At 43.5% G+C, this 16,033-nt stretch overlaps 1 protein-coding gene across 2 annotated transcripts; it reads left to right on the forward strand.

The window, feature by feature from the left end:
- Window positions 1-661: 661 nt before the first annotated feature.
- Window positions 662-15,744, forward strand: LOC135554243 (activating transcription factor 7-interacting protein 1-like). Of its 2 annotated transcripts, none has more exons than XM_064986409.1 (12): window positions 662-908; window positions 3,587-4,446; window positions 4,653-4,849; window positions 5,093-5,221; window positions 5,335-5,409; window positions 5,531-5,601; window positions 5,886-5,995; window positions 6,117-6,953; window positions 7,075-7,182; window positions 7,305-7,424; window positions 7,507-7,574; window positions 14,455-15,744. In XM_064986409.1, exons 2-12 carry the CDS (start codon window positions 3,594-3,596, stop codon window positions 14,944-14,946), a joined length of 3,060 nt encoding a protein of 1,019 aa, XP_064842481.1. In that variant the 5' UTR covers window positions 662-908; window positions 3,587-3,593; the 3' UTR covers window positions 14,947-15,744. The 2 variants fall into 2 exon arrangements, with proteins under 2 accessions (XP_064842481.1, XP_064842482.1); XM_064986410.1 differs by having other exon boundaries at window positions 4,656-4,849.
- Window positions 15,745-16,033: the final 289 nt, after the last annotated feature.

Consider the following 16,033-nt stretch of genomic DNA (forward strand, 5'->3'; position numbering starts at 1 on the left):
ACCAGTGATCCGGGTCACGGCACCAATGTAACAGTATAACTTTAGACCGTCCCATCGCCCATACCCGGGCGCGAACCAGGGACCCTCTGCACACATCAACAACAGTCACCCACGAAGCATCGTTAACCATGGTGACGTCATTGATTGAAATGCTATTTAGCGCGCACCACAGCTAACTAAGCTAGCCGTTTCACATCCGTTACACTCACCCCCCTTTTGACCTCCTCCTTTTCCGAATGTCAACAGCATCAATGTAACAGTATTACTTTAGACCGTCCCTCACCCATACCCGGGCACGAACCAGGGACCCTCTGCATACATCAACAACAGTCACCCACGAAGCATCGTTACCCAAAAGCCGCGGGCCTTGCAGTGCAAGGGGAACCACTACTTCAAGGTCTCAGAGCAAGTGACGTCACCGATTGAAACACTATTTAGCGCGCACCACCGCTAACTAAGCTAGCGTTTCACATCCGTTACACAGAGTATGAGAGTTGCTAAAAAATGTAGACGACTCCTTTTCATGAAGAATGGTGCAATTGAAAGTGCCTTGAAACACCTTTGTTTCCATTTCTGCAGTTTCCCCAAAAATGGTAGCCCCGCCTTCATCTGTCTGGATTTCCCTCCCCCATCACACATCCTGCTTTGTTTGAGAGGGAGCGAATTGACGGACTGAATAGGCTCGCTGTGGAGTTTAGAACATACGAATGTGGGGAGGGAAGTTTAGCACATACTAGGAATGTGCTGGTTTTGAGTGGTTGTGATTCACTCCCAATCAGTGACAACCGTCAGGATAAGGAGACAGGTCAAGTTAGGTTGTTTAAATGACTGTGCAAGTTAGCATTTGCTGATTCAATTTAGCAAGTTCTGGTCACTACAGGATCCTGTTTTGAAACTGGATGTAAAGGGTGAGTGACCTCACGTGTTTAACATTGAGTTACTGCATTAAGATATACTTTAAATCTTAGTCTAAACTTCACTGAATGGATAATTTTATGTAAATAGGGAGGCCATTAAAGGCATCTACATAACTTACTGATGTAGCAAGTGTAGGTCCGTTAACGCAGCATTTTGACAGAATTACATTTACATAATTGACTTAGTCCTTCTACTGCTTGAGTGCCTTGCCACAGTCCGTGCCCTGTCCCATGAGACCAATCTACTCCAGCACAGCTACCACTGTCCGTCATGTGTCCAAGCCATCAGATCCTGCACATCTTGACTTCAGGGGCAATGTTCCTACGGCCAGTCTTCTTATACATGTGCTATTAGAGATCTTATTTTGTCAATGCAAAACAAATCATTGTGTGTAATATACCACTTCATAATTGATATATCACAATATTCAACTTAATTGTTTGAGGCACAGGAGTGTGTCATGATTTCTGGGCTGGAACAAAAGCCTGTGTACTCCATGGCCCTCTTAAGTAATGTCAGGATGGATGACTTAGCCAGCTAACTGAGAAAGATTGACTTGAAATGTAAATGGTACCGACTCAATATTCTCAATAATCCATCATTTACTTTAGCTTTTTTAATAAACCAGAAAACAAACCACTATATCTGAAAGTTTGTTAGTTACCTGGCTAATATTGATTCTGCTTTGTGACAAACACTGTAAGACTAGTTTGGCCACGCCTTCCTTCACTTAGCCAACACCTGGTGCGACGAATCAACAGTAATCAATTAGTATGAAATTAAATTCAGGTGTGCAGTTTGATAGTCTCAATCTCATACTTCGTCTAGCCATTGATACTTAGTCTGAGTGTCCACAGGTGCATTGAATTGCTTCCTTTCACGGGTGCATTGAATTGCCTCCTTTCACAAGGTAAGTTAACTGGGCTAAATATAATTTCATCCAACTGCAAAGGGAATCCTCCATGAATGTGATCATAGGGGGATTACCCCATACCCTTGGGTTTGACAAGTCAATTCAGGCCCATACTGTCAGAGGGGGGCACATGGAGTGAATCTCTGAATCCCAGAACTAATCATAATAATAATTGTGTCAAATGTTCAGTTAGGTTCTGGGGGGGGAATTTTCTGAAAAAAACATTAGACCGTAAAGTCTCCACCGTCCTAAACGGAAACTTTACATGGAGCAAATGCATCGCATTACATTTTCAGCTGCAGGTAGTACTGGATTTCTGATGGGGCAGTTTAAGGAATGACATTCCGTGAGGGTAATATTACATTTTCAAGTTCTTTGAAAAAGTGTACTAATGTCATTACAGATTCTTCCAACTCAATGGGGTTTATTTTATTGCTTTAAAAAACAATCTTACTGGCTCTAACAGCTGTCCTAAATTTGTCAAGATGACATGGCTAAGATGGCATGGCACTATGCAAGGTTATTTGATTGATTTTGTTTTCATTCCTATTTTCATTCCTATTTTGATGAGGCAGTGATAAGTATGTGCAGAACTTACCACTTAGTTGGCTATAGCCTGGAAACCTGATGTTTTATTTAATAGAAATCTACGTTGGGCATAAATTAGTGTTTGGATCAGGAAAGTTTCCTCTCACGACCTCTACAAGCCAGAATGTTGAATAAAATTGTAGTTTAACTTCACTGGTTGTCCATGTGGTTGGTCTGTTTGAAGGTAGGAATGAGAGACAATATCTACAGGAAAGTATAGTTTAATCTACTTTTCAAAGTGCTGGCAGAATGTTCAGATTTGTCACCTGACGCATGCACAGAACCATGTATACATGAGCCTGGCAAGTATGCATGCATACATGTATTTTCATCTTGTGTGCGTGCTTCAATGAAATTCAACGTCAGGTTTCCAGGCTATTGCAAGTGAAGGGTAGGGTTCTTGTATCCTTCCTTCTCTCGCCTGCAGGCTTGGAGAAACTAGCAGCCTCTGTGAATGCTGCAAGGTGACATGAAAGGTCAAAAGCGGTGTGGGAGGAGCACACTTCTCAAATGGAACAGTAGTCTGGGCTGCATGCTCATGCTGTCAACATAGCAGCATGGTGCATCGTTCAGAAACATCTTTTGCATGAAACGTCATCATTTTCAAACTAGCTTTCATTGGGAAGGCAGATAGTGTGTATATGTATTTATATATATATATATTTATTTATTTATTTGCATGTGAAAACAGAATCCTACTCATTACTTCACTTGCTTAACCCAATTATTATTATTTTGTTTGAGCCACCGTTGGGCAGAGCAGGGCCCTTGGCTCACGCCCAGGAGGCAGCCCCGTTCCAAAACAAATGCAATCGCTTTTCACCCGGTGCAAACACCTCCCACCAGGCCCTGAAACCCGTCACTGAATCAATCACCTGCTTGAGCCTGGCAGGCTTTGCACTCTACCAATCAGAGTTGACAGGGTGTAAAGAAGAGGAGGAGCAACTGCATGATTGTGGGTGTGTCCTATCTTGGACTTCAACAATAGTGTGTACGGGACAGTCAGTGCTCCCGCTTCTATTTGAATTTAATACACTTCATTAATGAAGAGATTAATGAAAATGTTTTTTAATTTGCATGAATCAAAGGCAAATGCAAATAAGTAGAGTAAAACAGAATCGTACATGATTGACATTCTTTTGCTCGTTCTTCTCCACCACCATTCAGGTCAAGCATGGATGTTGTTGTCGCAGAGGAACCCCTGAGGAAAATTTTCAGAGCAAAAAAGACTATGAAAGTCAGCGATCGACAGCAACTGGAATCCCTTCACACCACTCTCTCCTCTCCATGTTCTTTGCCATCCCCACCTCAGCCAGTAATGGTAAATGGGAAGCACTGTGAAGATGTGTCTATGGAAGTAGATAAAGAAATACATGGAACTACACATACCACCACTCATGCCCCTTCCTCCCTGATGGCCACATCCCTAACCACTGAGACCTCTGAGGAACCAACAGCCTCTGAATTACTGGTTTCTTCATCACAGAACATACACTCTGATGTAAAAGATGTTCAGGAAGAAGGAGAGGGGGACAAGGAGTCTACATTACCCAGCCTTGAGGTAGAAGACAAAATGAATGGACTGGGAAAGGTGGATAGAAATTCCAAGGAGGATGTTATTGTTTCCTCTCCTGTGAGTTCAGAGAAAGCAGTAGCAGTAAGAGAGCGTGAGGTTGATGGTATGGAAGTAGACCTGGTACCAGGTACCACTCCGGACACAGTGCCCATATTGAACCCTGCTGCCTCCCTCCTCCTGTCCTCCAACACGGCTATAGAGTCTGTCTCTTCCCCTTCGCTCTCCCCGTCATACACGGCAGAGTCAGACCAGGAGGTCAGGCCAGGATTCCTGGTGCTTAGTGAAGATGATGATGTCCAGGATGAGAGTGATGAAGAGGAGGAACAGAGGGAAAGTGAAGGAAAGGTAGAAAAAGTTGAGGTTAACATGGAGAAGCCAGAACAGTTTGAAAATGGTGCTCCAGTTGACTGTCCTTCCCCTTCATCACCGACGCCCCTTCAGATTGATGAAGGTAATTCTATAGTCTTTTCCAATCCCAACTGAAGCACCAAAGTGATTATGTCAAGTTTAGTTCGTATGTTAGCTAGGTTGCAGGAATTGGTCATATTTCTGACTTCAACTGGCCTGTTGGCTAGCGGAGATTATTTATTTCAAGATGTTTGCTTCGATAATAGCGGTGTTTTGATATTATAATGTTTTGTGTTCTCTCTAAACAAGAAGAGGAGGGTGCTGCTCTACAGAAGAAACGATCCTTGTCTGGAGACTCGGAGGATGGTGGTCAAAAGCAGGGAGAAAGAGACTTGGAAGTGGTGGAGAGGCATCATAAGAGGCCCAGAGTAGACTGTGAGGAGGTGGAGGCTCATGTGGAGTTGAAGATCAGTGGGAGCGCAGAAAAGCAACACAAGCTAAAGAAGGTTTGTCCTCAATTGAGATGTTTTATTCATTTTTTTATTTAAAGAAACCATGTCTCAGTTCCCAAGTTGTAGTCATGTATCCCGAGTTGCATGGCATATTTTTGACTATTTTATTTTATTGGTGCTACCTTCTCGTGTTATTTATTTTAAAAATCTCCATTGGACTGGTTTTAAGGTTAAACAAATAAAATAACCTTCCATCTTTTTTCCTCACTTGCCCATTAAAATCCCTGTCCTCTGTAGGTGGTGCAGCAGCTTGTTGAGGAGCAGCTGGGTGTTCTGCAGCTCACACTATTTGACAAGAGTCTTCAGGGGCTCAGAGACAGACTGGACAAAATAGAAAAACACCCGAGTGCACTCAAGAGCCTGCAGGTCTGTTGTCAGAAGATGAGAAATAAAACACAAACAGGGTAATCTAGGATAAAGACATTGGAATGTATATCCCATTAGACAAGCAAATCCATGCTCCACGTGTGCTCTTTCAGGCAAAGATTGGCCGACTTTCTAAGAAAGTTGGAACTGCCATCCAGGCCAGGGAGAATGCCAAGAAACCTCCAGAGGTGAGTGAAAATGGAGGCAATTGATCTTTCAATGATGACTGTGATTTCAGAGCGATCTTTTTTGAAAGATTGATGGTACCATTGGAACTCTATACAAAGTGCTCTTCCCTATATTCATCAGGTACTGTTGCCACCTACCTCTACTTCTGCCACAGCAACCACCCAAGCAGGATCAGGAATTCTCGGCCTGAGGTAAGTCAATGATTTGAAGTGTAGCAGCGTGTCCCAATTAATCAGAGGGAAAAAAACATTTCACCAGAGGGTAACCCAAAGAAATGGGTGCATTGACAACGAAGATTCAATTTTTCATTGAGTTATTTGGGATAAAAGCAATTGATTGGATGCACAGTGACGTCATACTGTATCTCTCAGCATCCACTTATGTTTGTGTTCACCATCATTCTCCACTGAGCAGCCTTTTGATCAGCTTCCTGAATCCTTTGCCCGTAATCATTTCCCCTCCTCCTTGTAAACAGAACAATGGGGAACAACATACCGGATCCAAAACGTAATGATCAGAGCAGTCAAACCCCTAGTCCTGTACGTACTGATCAGGGCTGTCAAACCCCTAGTCCTGTACCCACAGGTGAGCAGGAGGGAGTTTTCTCTTCATCTTAATCTGTGTTTTCTTTAACCAACTAATAATATCATTGTATACAGTCTCATCCTTTAACATTTTTTGTCTCAATTTCTTTCTCCTCCACAAGCCCCCTTGCTACCTTCCCCCTCTTCCACAGCCTCAGCCGGATCTCAACCCACATCCCAAACCTTGATGCTGAGCACCTGTGTTACCCCAACACCAGGCCCGTCCGCCTTCCCTCTCCAGTCATTCCTCATACAGCTGCCTGGTGGTGGGACAGCCATCCTTACCAACCCAACCAACTCCCAGCTAATCCCAGTGTGCGCACTTCCCGCCATGACGAGTTCCACCGTGACACCCACCACTGCCTTCCTCCTGCAGAGGACTACTCCCTACACCCCTGCTGCTCACAAGCCCCCCTCTGCTTCTGCCCTCTTATCTCATTTCGCTGCCACACCCACAACCATGACTACACCCACTGACTCACCAGCTGCCACAACGTCCCACATAACCACACCCATACCCATGCCCAGGGCCACAACCATAACCACAACAACACCCTGGGCCACACCCAGGGCCACAACCATAACCACACCCAGGGCCACAACCATAACCACACCCAGGGCCACAACCATAACCACACCCAGGGCCACAACCATAACCACACCCAGGGCCACAACCATAACCACACCCAGGGCCACAACCATAACCACACCCAGGGCCACACCCAATATCTCCCACCCTGAAGACACTGGGACAGTCGGCAGGCCCAGCTCCAGTGTGTCTGTCTCCGTCTGTGAGTCCATTCGGCTTGTGTCTGTGGCGAACTCCACTTCATCCTTACCAAGATTCTCAATGCCAGCCACCACAGGCACTCAAACCTCTGTGCGACCAGCTGCCTCTGTGCATCCAGCTGCCCCAGCACAACTAGCTGCCCCTGTACCACAGGTGCCTGCAAAAACAGGTTAGCTTACACCTCAGAAGTTAGGCTTGTTATCTTGGAAGAGTAAATGTAAGTAGTTTGTTTTGCCCAGATTCTCAGTGTCATTCTGAGAAGCTGTTTTCCCTTACACTCTCCTATGTAGGTAGTGAATCTACAAATACCCCTTCAGACTCCACGCAGGCATTTCACCCTGCCAAATCAGAAGCATTCATAGACCTGACAGAGGAGGAGGAGGAGGATGATGTTCTAGGTAAGATTGATATTCCTTTCCCTCCCTCTTCCTTTTGGTGAGCAGTATTTTATAATATTATAGAGGCCAGAAGTGCAGTGAGTTGTACATCTCCTGAAGTTGTCCCCATGTGTTGTGTGCAGTTACTGGAGTGCTGAAGGCTCCGGTGGCTTTGAAGGCCTCATCCTCGCCTTCAACAGCGGGTCAGCGAACAACGGCCACACAGCAAACAGCCACCTCCACTTCAGTCGGCACACAGGCCGGTAGGTGGTGTCTTGTGCCAACACTCTCTGTGGTTATGTTGACAGAATACCCAGATTGTTTTCTCTTTATTTATTGTTTCAGTGAGGTCATCTCTTGGTCAGACTTCAGCTGTTGGATCTCCGCATGCTGTTTATCATCGCCCCCTGCAGGTGAGACTACCAAATATTTGAAAGCCGAGCAACCGTCTTTCAATACATGGGCTGCGTTTTTAAACTTAGAAAAGACACACCCTCCTCCACTTACCCTTGCCTTATGCAATTGGGGGAATCCCCGCGGCCATCTTTGTTGTCGGTCCAAATGATTAGCCAAGTAAGAGAAGTTGGCAACAGAAGCTCCTCAGCCCTCGTTTTTGATCGCGTTTGCAAGTGTACAATTTAAGAGGTCGACCGATTTAATCGGAATGGCCGATTTTTAATTAGGGACAATTTCAAGTTTCTGTAACAATCGATAATCAGCATTTTTAGACCGATTATGGCCGATAACATTGCACTCCACGAGGAGACTGCGTGGCAGGCTGACTACCTGTTATGCGAGTGCAGCAAGGACCAAGGTAATGTGCTAGCTAGCATTAAACTTCTCTTATAAAAAAACAATCTTAACATGATCACTAGTTAACTACACACGGTTGGCGATATTACTAGTTTATCTAGCTTGTCCTGCGTTGCATATAATCGATGCGGTGCCTGTTAATTTATCATTGAATCATAGTCTACTTCGCCAAACGGGTGATTTAACAAGCGTATTCGCGAAAAAAGCACTGTCATTGTACCAATGTGTAGCTAACCATAAACATCCATGCCTTTCTTAAAATCAATACACAATATATTTTTAAACATGCATATTTAGTTAATATTGCCAGCTAACATTAATTTATTTTATCTAGGAGAAATTGTGTAACTTCTCTTGCGTTCTGTACAACAGAGTCCGGGTATATGCAGCAGTTTGGGCCGCCTGGCTCATTGCGAACTGTGTGAAGACCATTTCTTCCTAACAAAGACCGTCATTAATTTGCCAGAATTGTACATAATTATGACATAACATTGAAGGTTGTGCAATGTAACAGAAATATTTGGACTTAGGGATGCCACCTGTTAGATAAACACGGAACCGTTACATATTTTATCTAAAATAATAAATGTTTTGTTTTCGAAATGATAATTTCCGTATTTCTGTGTATTATAATTAAGTCTATGATTTGATAGTCAGACTGCTCTGAGTGGTGGTAGGCAGCAGCAGGCTCGTAAGCATTCATTCAAACGGCACTTTCCTGCATTTGCCAGCAGCTCTTCGCTGTGCTTTAAGCATTACGCTGTGTATGACTTCAAGCCTATCAACTCCCGAAATTAGGCTGGCAATACTAAAGTACCTATTAGAACATCCAATCGTCAAAGGTATATGAAAAACAAACGATATAGAGAGAAATGGTCCAATAATAACTACAGCCTAAAACTTCTTACCCAGGAATATTGAAGACTCATGTTAAAGGGAACCACCAGCTTTCATATGTTCTGAGCAAGGAACTTAAATGTTAGCTTTTTTACATGGCACATATTGCACTTTTACTTTCTTCTCTAACACTTTGTTTTTGCATTATTTAAACCAAATTGAATATGTTTCATTATTTATTTGAGACTAAATTGATTTTATTGATGTATTAAGTTAAAATAAGTGTTCATTCAGTATTGTTGTAATTGTCATTATTATATATATATATATATATATATATATATATATACAGTGCCTTGCGAAAGTATTCGGCCCCCTTGAACTTTGCGACCTTTTGCCACATTTCAGGCTTCAAACATAAAGATATAAAACTGTATTTTTTTGTGAAGAATCAACAACAAGTGGGACACAATCATGAAGTGGAACAACATTTATTGGATATTTCAAACTTTTTTAACAAATCAAAAACTGAAAAATTGGGCGTGCAAAATTATTCAGCCCCTTTTACTTTCAGTGCAGCAAACTCTCTCCAGAAGTTCAGTGAGGATCTCTGAATGATCCAATGTTGACCTAAATGACTAATGATGATAAATACAATCCACCTGTGTGTAATCAAGTCTCCTGCAGAGATCTACAGCTGAGGTGGGAGACTCTGTCCATAGGACAACAATCTGTCGTATATTGCACAAATCTGGCCTTTATGGAAGAGTGTCAAGAAGAAAGCCATTTCTTAAAGATATCCATAAAAAGTGTCGTTTAAAGTTTGCCACAAGCCACCTGGGAGACACACCAAACATGTGGAAGAAGGTGCTCTGGTCAGATGAAACCAAAATTGAACTTTTTGGCAACAATGCAAAACATTATGTTTGGCGTAAAAGCAACATAGCTCATCACCCTGAACACACCATCCTCACTGTCAAATATGTTGGTGGCAGCATCATGGTTTGGGCCTGCTTTTCTTCAGCAGGGACAGGGAAGATGGTTAAAATTGATGGGAAGATGGATGGAGCCAAATACAGGACCATTCTGGGAGAAAACCTGATGGAGTCTGCAAAAGACCTGAGACTGGGACAGACATTTGTCTTCCAACAAGACAATGATCCAAAACATAAAGCAAAATCTACAATGGAATGGTTCAAAAATAAACATATCCAGGTGTTAGAATGGCCAAGTCAAAGTCCAGACCTGAATCCAATCGAGAATCTGTGGAAAGAACTGAAAACTGCTGTTCACACATGCTCTCCATCCAACCTCACTGAGCTCGAGCTGTTTTGCAAGGAGGAATGGGAAAAAATTTCAGTCTCTCGATGTGCAAAACTGATAGAGACATACCCCAAGCGACTTACAGCTGTAATTGCAGCAAAAGGTGGCGCTACAAAGTATTAACTTAAGGGGGCTGAATAATTTTGCACGCCCAATTTTTCAGTTTTTGATTTGTTAAAAAAGTTTGAAATGTCCAATAAATGTCGTTCCACTTCATGATTGTGTCCCACTTGTTGTTGATTCTTCACAAAAAAATACAGTTTTATATCTTTGTTTGAAGCCTGAAATGTGGCAAAAGGACGCAAAGTTCAAGGGGGCCGAATACTTTCGCAAGGCACTGTGTATATATATATATATACATATATATTAGTGGGGCAAAAGTATTTAGTGAGCCACCAATTGTGCAAGTTCTCCTACTTAAAAAGATGAGAGGCCTGTAATTTTCATCATAGGTACTTTTCAACTATGACAGACAAAATGAGAAAAAAAAATCCAGAAAATCACTGTTAGATTTTGAAAGAATTTTTTGCAAATTATGGTGGAAAATAAGTATGTGGTCACCTACAAACAAGCAAGATTTCTGGCTCTCACAGACCTTTAACTTCTTCTTTAAGAGGCTCCTCTGTCCTCCACTCGTTACCTGTATTAATGGCTCCTGTTTGAACTTGTTATCAGTATAAAAGACACCTGTCCACAACCTCAAACAGTCACACTCCAAACTCCACTATGGCCAAGACCAAAGAGCTGTCAAAGGACACCAGAAACAAAATTGTAGACCTGCACCAGGCTGGGAAGACTGAATCTGCAATAGGTAAGCAGCTTGGTTTGAAGAAATCAACTGTGGGAGCAATTATTAGGAAATGGAAGACATACAAGACCACTGATAATCTCCCTCGATCTGGGGCTCCACGCAAGATCTCACCCCGTGGGGTCAAAATGATCACAAGAACGGTGAGCAAAAATCCCAGAACCACACGGGGGGACCTAGTGAATGACCTGCAGAGAGCTGTTACCAAAGTAACAAAGCCTACCATCAGTAACACACTACGCTGCCAGGGACTCAAATCCTGCAGTGCCAGACATACTGGCTTAAGCAGGGGGTCACATGTCCATGCCCGTCTGAAGTTTTCTAGAGAGCATTTGGATGATCCAGAAGAAGATTGGGAGAATGTCATATGGTCAGATGAAGCCAAATATAACTTTCTGGTAAAAACTCAACTCGTCTTGTTTGGAGGACAAAGAATGCTGAGTTGCATCCAAAGAACACCATACATACTGTGAAGCATGGGGGTGGAAACATCATGCTTTGTGGCTGTTTTTCTGCAAAGGGACCAGCACAACTGATCCGTGTAAAGGAAAGAATGAATGGGGCCATATATCGTGAGATTTTGAGTGAAAACCTCCTTCCATCAGCAAGGGCATTGAAGATGAAACGTGGCTGGGTCTTTCAGCATGACAATGATCCCAAACACACCGCACGGGTAACGAAGTAGGGGCTTCGTAAGAAGCATTTCAAGGTCCTGGAGTGGCCTAGCCAGTCTCCAGATCTCAACCCCATAGAAAATCTTTGGAGGGAGTTGAAAGTCTGTGTTGCCCAACAACAGCCCCAAAACATCACTGCTCTAGAGGAGATCTGCATGGAGGAATGGGCCAAAAATACCAGCAACAGTGTGTGAAAACCTTGTGCAGACTTACAGAAAACGTTTGACCTCTGTCATTGCCAACAAAGGGTAAATACCAAAGTATTGATAAACTTTTGTTATTGACCAAATACTTATTTTCCACCATAATTTGCAAATGAATTCATTAAAAATCCTACAATGTGATTTTCTGGATTTTTTTTCTCATTTTGAAGTGATGAACCTATGATGAAAATTATAGGCCTCGTCTTTTTAAGTGGGAGAACTTGCACAATTGGAGGCTGACGAAATACTTTTTTGCCCCACTGTATATATATATATATATAGCACAAAAAAATAAAGGGAACACTTAAACAACACAATGTAACTCCAAGTCAATCACACTTTTGTGGAATCAAACTGTCCACTTAGGAAGCAACACTGATTGACAATACATTTCACATGCTGTTGTGCAAATGGAATAGACAACAGGTGGAAATTATAGGCAATTAGCAAGACACCCCCAATAAAGGAATGGTTCTGCAGGTGGGGACCACAGACCACTTCTCAGTTCCTATGCTTCCTGGCTGATGTTTTGGTCACTTTTGAATGCTGGCGGTGCTTTCACTCTCGTGGTAGCATGAGACGGAGTCTACAACCAAGTGGCTCAGGTAGTGCAGCTCATCCAGGATGGCACATCAATGCGAGCTGTGGCAAGAAGGTTTGCTGTGTCTGTCAGCGTAGTGTCCAGAGCATGGAGGCGCTACCAGGAGACAGGCCAGTACATCAGGAGACGTGGAGGAGGCCGTAGGAGGGCAGCTACCCAGCAGCAGGACCGCTACCTCCGCCTTTGTGCAAGGAGGAGCACTGCCAGAGCCCTGCAAAATTACCTCCAGCAGGCCACAAATGTGCATGTGTCTGCTCAAACGGTCAGAAACAGACTCCATGAGGGTGGTATGAGGGCCCGACGTCCACAGGTGGGGGTTGTGCTTACAGCCCAACACCGTGCAGGACGTTTGGCATTTGCCAGAGAACACCAAGATTGGCAAATTCGCCACTGGCGCCCTGTGCTCTTCACAGATGAAAGCAGGTTCACACTGAGCACATGTGACAGTCTGGAGACGCCGTAGAGAACGTTCTGGTGCCTGCAACATCCTCCAGCATGACCGGTTTGGCGGTGGGTCCGTCATGGTGTGAGGTGGCATTTCTTTGGGGGGCCGCACAGCCCTCCATGTGCTCGCCAGAGGTAGCCTACTGCCATTAGGTACCGAGATGAGATCCTCAGGCACCTTGTGAGACCAAATGCTGGTGCGGTTGGTCCTGGGTTCCTCCTAATACAAGACAATGCTAGACCTCATGTGGCTGGAGTGTGTCAGCAGTTCCTGCAAGAGGAAGGCATTGATGCTATGGACTGTCCCGCCCGTTCCCCAGACATGAATCCAATTGAGCACATCTGGGACATCATGTCTCGCTCCATCCACCAACGCCACGTTGCACCACAGACTGTCCAGGAGTTGGCGGATGCTTTAGTCCAGGTCTGGGAGGAGATCCCTCAGGAGACCATCCGACACCTCATCAGGAGCATGCCCAGGCGTTGTAGGGAGGTCATACAGGCACGTGGAGGCCACAAACACTACTGAGCCTCATTTGGACTTGTTTTAAGGACATTACATCAAAGTTGGATCAGCCTGTAGTGTGGTTTTCCACTTTAATTTTGAGTGTGACTCCAAATCCAGACCTCCATGGGTTGATACATTTGATTTCCATTGATAATTTCTGTGATTTTGTTGTCAGCACATTCAACTATGTAAAGAAGAAGTATTTAATAAGAATATTTCATTCATTGAGATCTAGGATGTGTTATTTTAGTGTTCCCTTTTATTTTTTTGAGCAGTGTATAAATCGGTATCTGCTTTTTTTTAAATCCTCCAATAATCGGTATCGGCGTTGAAAAATCATAGTCGGTCGACCTCTCGTACAATTATGTTCACTCCGGGGCCTAAAACGCCCCATAATTAAATTCACGTTGATTGTACATCCACTAAGAAAAGTCACCTTAACCTTAAACTACATTTAATATGGAGTAGTCAACGAATGTAAATAAGTTAGAAATGTTGCTACTAATGCACATGATGGGTCAAACACTTATCATAAAAGTAATGATGTTTTTGTTTGGTTAGCTTTTGGAAACAATAGTTTGCGCACAACTTTTCCTGACACCACACTTATACATTGTAATTTTCGATGTATCTGATATAGTAGGATGGCTAACATTCGATGTCTGCGGGGATGTTGTCGTCTAGCCAAGATTATGAAATGCAAACATAATTGACTGTAGGGCATATAAGGCACACACAACAGCTACCAGTGGTTCCATGATGACTGAAAACAACCATGAAATGCACGAGTAACACATTTCCGGGCAAGAGCGGTTCATTTAAAATGCATTTCTTCTTCCGTCACCCCTTGCACCTGCAAGTGTCAACTCGTCAGATGTCATGATACGTCATCAGAAGTGTCCATTTAATTTGAGGGCTGAGGGGAGAGGGTGTGTCTTTTAAGTGTTTGGAATGCAGCCATGGAATACTGCATGTTCCAGAATGTTTTCCAATTGGAAGAAAGTGTACATATTGGCCTATAATCAACCAAAGAGAGTCAACATAGAAAATGGATGTGAAAGTTGATCAAATTCATCTTTCAGGGCTCCCCATCTGAAAGTATTGCCTCTGCAACAACCACTTCTTCATCTTCCATACCATGTCCCCAGCCCTCTCCCCTTCCCCCCTTGCCTGTCCCACCTCAAACTATCAGCCTGCCCCTCGAAGCGGCAAGCACCAGCCCTCCACAGCAGCCTCTGCTCAAAATAACCCGGGTTCCGAGCCAGAATGACGGCATCGTGCTCTCCTGGTCTGTGATTGAGGTAGACAGGAGCTGTGCTGCCGTGGACAGCTACCACCTATACGCCTACCACCAGGACCACTCTGGCCCCAGCACACAGCCCCTACTCTGGAAGAAGATAGGGGAGGTGAAGGCCTTGGCTTTGCCCATGGCCTGTACACTCACACAGTTTGTCTCTGGCTCCAAGTACTACTTTGCAGTCCGTGCCAGGGACGTGTTTGGCCGCTTTGGTCCATTCTGTGAGCCTCAGTGCACTGACGTCTTAACGTCCCCTTCACCGAAAGCTCCAATTTAACCAAATGTTAAGATTTAAGTTAAAAGTTCATTTGTTGTGTCAAGTCAAAACGAGGAGAAATATTGATTCTGTAGATTTTTTTTTTATTTTCTTCTGGTAACCAAGGTAGCCAAAGTGAAAAGTTCAGTAAAGCTTCTGGCAAATCTAATTGCTCTATTTTCAAATGAATGTGTGTTGGTATTTTTTTTATCAGAATTTTGCACTCAATCATATTTGAGCCCAGGTGTTTACAAGAGTGACTTATCATTGGAATGTTACTGGAAAATGTTGTTGCCCATCCTGGTGAAATGGGTTGGCCCCATGTGACCACTGTCTGCCTGCTGTGTGTTTGACCACATGGGTGCAGCATTCTACCAAAATGGATATCTTTGACACAGGACGAGAGGATTTGAAAATCAGACTTGAAATGGCCTGGTCCCATTTCTGAACGATTATGGAGAAAGTATTCTTCTCCTTCTAGTTTCCTGAAGGTATTTGAAAACTCAAACGTTTTATTGCAATTGTCAGTCTAACTGAAAGAACATACTATGAAGGGCAGAATGACCATGTTACTATATGGTAATACACAGTTTTGCGTCTCATGAGACATGAACCTGCCAAAGCCTATGTGACCTCTTTTCCTCCTGCTCAATATCTGCCACTGGAGGACATGTTCTACAGTTAAATGATACATGATCTAGGGCCTCCTGTGTATGTGTGCACATCCTGTGCCATTTTTTTCCTATGGATGTAATTTAATGTTTTTTTTAAAACCTTTTTGTAATTTGGCTTGAACAGAACTAGTCATGTTTTCCTATTGTCAAACAAATAACTTCAAAAAGTAGGCTACCTGCGCGTGTTCGTCTAGTCCAAAATTATTCCAGCATCCTAACATTTGATGAGTAGATGAATGGGAAGAGACATCTGTTACGAAACACCAAAAATTGTAATGACATTCTGTGATTTTCATTAGGTCTACACTCTTGTAGCCTGAATTAATTGATGCGTCTTTGACGAAAGGACCATTTTTTTGTAGAACGAAAAGTTGGGATGCCTGAAAAGGGGCTGAGTGATGGGACTGTCCCGGGATGACAGCCACGTGGATATA

The sequence above is a fragment of the Oncorhynchus masou genome, chromosome 14, assembly GCF_036934945.1.
Source record: "Oncorhynchus masou masou isolate Uvic2021 chromosome 14, UVic_Omas_1.1, whole genome shotgun sequence".
NCBI classification, from domain to species: Eukaryota; Metazoa; Chordata; class Actinopteri; order Salmoniformes; family Salmonidae; genus Oncorhynchus; species Oncorhynchus masou.